The 3,319-nt window shown below is 32.9% G+C and overlaps 1 protein-coding gene across 1 annotated transcript; it reads right to left on the bottom strand.

Moving 5' to 3' along the window:
* Nucleotides 1-1,191: 1,191 nt before the first annotated feature.
* On the bottom strand, nucleotides 1,192-3,244 carry LOC101506038 (protein SHORT-ROOT-like). Its single transcript, XM_004509007.4, has one exon. The coding sequence runs from the start codon at nucleotides 3,160-3,162 to the stop codon at nucleotides 1,600-1,602; it is 1,563 nt and encodes a 520-aa protein (XP_004509064.1). The 5' UTR covers nucleotides 3,163-3,244; the 3' UTR covers nucleotides 1,192-1,599.
* Nucleotides 3,245-3,319: the final 75 nt, after the last annotated feature.

The following is a 3,319-nucleotide window of genomic DNA, read 5'->3' on the forward strand; positions in this document are numbered from 1 at the left end:
GATCTCAAACATATAACGTGCTGGCCACTAATGAATTAACGCCTTCTTTTGTGGATTCCTCCTCTCCTAAAGCATAAATCAACTCGGTGGCCGTACTAAGATTCGCGAGGCTTGTACCCAAAAAAATGATATTCGTGAGGCTTAAAAATCCCAAAACCTTAATTATTAAACTTGTTCTTTAAAGTTTTTTGAGTAAAAAAAAAAGTCATTTAAAGATTTTTTTAGGTATGAATTAAGTTATTTAATGATTTTCAATATCTTTCTTATAGCATCATATCCCACCATTAATTGGTCTTAATGCATTAATTATATGGATACAGTAGAAGATCAATTAGAATTTAGAACATTGCCCAGCTTAATTATTCTTTCTTGTTAGTTAGAGTATCTTCGGTTCAACGAAAGAGTCGTGAGGGACTTTAGTAAAGAGGAGAAAGGCCAAGTAAACATATTTAATCAAATTGTGTATATTGGTGTAATATTATTTCTTTCTTACAACTATCTACATACATGGGGAGGTATAATTTGGTAATTGGGATAAATTTTTAGTTAAATTTACAAAAATAATATCAAATTGATAAATTATTATTCAATAAAATATTTTTTATTTAAATATATTAGACAATTTTAAAATGAACAAAGTAAAAAATTTGTCTTTTCAAAGAGTTGACATATATATATAGATAGAGAGAAATTCTATTGTATATGTGACAATTTGACATGTACAGCTTAATAGTCAAATGAGTTTAAAAAATACACTATTTATTATCATTTAAAAATTTATAATAATTAAATATTATCTATTAATTAAAGTGTCAGCAAAATAAAGTTTTATTTTTTCTGAATTTGTACTGTCTATAATAGTGAATATTAAATATTTTTACAGTAAAATATAAAAAATTATTTAATACTTATAAACAATAATATAATATATTTTTTTAATAAAATAGTCTTTGTAATATAATAGTTATTTGATTGATAAAAATAACCGATAATTTGTTAGTTTAGTGAAAAATATACTAAAACACTTCAATTTATAAATATACCATGCAACTTCGACTTCAATGTGATAATCTTTCAAGTAATATATATATAATCAAACATTTATTTGAGATTCAAATTTTTTATCAGAGAACATTAAAATCCAACTAACCCAAACTTTTTCTTAATAAAAAAACTAATACTCGTTAACTATAAACAAAATGAAAAACTACTTTATATATATAGTTCGTACAAATTAAATATCAAAGACACAAACCTATCCATCTGTAAATAATAATAAAAATAAATCAATCATAAAATGGTAACAAAAAAATAATTTACTTCGTTCCTTTTAAATACACAAGCAAACTCTTTAATGAATATCCTCTTTCTTATGCTTGCCTAATAAATTACCAAACTTATATATTTTATAATAAAAGAAAAAGCAATTATGGAACCCATTACTAAAAACTTCAACCAATCCCAAACGCAGGTGCCAAAAAAACTAAGAACACATGCGATGGAAGATGCAGCCAATCAACCCTAAGTCATAATTATGATATTGTTGAGAAAACTTCAAAATCCATAATACAGTTGCAATTTAAAACCATAATTTATACGTCAAGGCCTCCATACACTGGCCCACACAACCGGCTGATCCTTCCACAACAAGAATATTCCGTTACTATTATCATCGGAGGAGCACTGTGTCATTGACCACCCTTCCCTATACCTCCTCAACAAAGCCCTAACATCATCACAAATCTCTTCACTAAACGACACCGTATTCAACCCTCCACCATGCAAACGCCTCCTCCACCTCGACGCCATTTCCCGCCTCTCCACCGACTCATAAGGATCACAAGAAATCAAATCAACAATCGCTCTTCCAGCTTCTCTTTCCAATATCAACTTCTCTCCGCTCGTTCTCGAAAAACTCTCCTCAAGTGCTTCAAAATAAACCCTAAACCATCTCAAACACTCTCCAAAACCTTCCACAAATTCCGAACTAAAACAATATTCCAAATCAGCTTCCTCTTCAACCACCGTCATAACCCTAGGCTCCAACCCACGTAACAAAGATATCAAAGCGTCACGGTGGTTTCCGGCGCCTGAAACCGAATGTAAAGAATTCACACAATTAATAGCCAAAGCTTCATCTTCTCTTATATCTAACTTAGATAAATTTAAATTTAATTCCCTTAGATCACAAAAAACAACGTTGAATTTGAATGGTACTCCCATGAGTCTCGCGAATTTTTCCATCCTAGCACCGATTTCCTTCATGACTTTTTGTATGGAACCACCGTTGACGGCGGTGACAACAGTGGTTAAACGGAGATGCGGTGTATCGTCGGAGCGAGTGGCGAGTGCTTCTAGAAGTGTTGGCCATTGAGTGCAATAAGTGTTGCTAATGTCAATTATGTGAAGTTTAGGGTTACCTTCTAGTGCTTCTAAGATAGCACCGTTGCATGCCACGTGTCCAAACGTTGTCCATGGACTAACTTCTTGGAACTTCAACAACATCTTCCTCGTTGAATCGAATGAACATATTTTGTCCGAAGCAAAAGATAAGGTTTTGTAGGTTCTATCACCTGCATCATTTATGCGACTAAATAAAGCTTGAAGAAAATATGATGCTATTTTTTGATCTGTGTCACCGTAAGGGGAACTAAGTTCGTTTAACATCCACATGAGTTGTTGGATTCGATTTGTGTTGTTGTTGTCAGAAATCGCACGTGCGGTTTCGAGGAGGATGTTTGGTGCCCATGAGTTGCCGGAGAGTATTTCAAAGTTGAAGTAGTCTTGGGGAGGTGAGAAAGAGTAATTATCGGTGGTGGTGGGGGTGTTAATAGTATTATTAAAGGTGGTGTTTGGAGTTGTGATAGTGGATACATGGTGTTGAGGTTGATAAGGATAGTAGTATTGTTGTTTAGAAGAAGATGAGGATAAATCTTCATCATTATTATTGTTATCCATGTAATAATAATTGAAGCATTCTTCGTCTTCTTGTTGTTGTTGTTGTTGATAATAATGATACGTTGTTGTTGGTGGTGTTTGTGTTGAGGATCTAGAGCTGCTTGATGTTGTTAAGGTGGTGGTGGAGTTGAGGGAAGGATCGGGTTGATGATGATGATGATGATGGTGTTGTTGAAAATTGACTAGCCTAAACAATGTATCCATTTAACCAAATAGATACATAAACTAACAAAGCAATAGTTGCTTCTTAGAACAAGCAATGGCCCTAGTAACGCGTTTTTAACTGTGGGAAGTTGGGGTATTGTACCTTCGTTATCATGATTAGAAGTTGTTCTATTTCGATAGATTCTATTTACCCTAC

The sequence above is a fragment of the Cicer arietinum genome, chromosome 7 (genome assembly GCF_000331145.2).
Source record: "Cicer arietinum cultivar CDC Frontier isolate Library 1 chromosome 7, Cicar.CDCFrontier_v2.0, whole genome shotgun sequence".
Classification (NCBI taxonomy): domain Eukaryota; kingdom Viridiplantae; phylum Streptophyta; class Magnoliopsida; order Fabales; family Fabaceae; genus Cicer; species Cicer arietinum.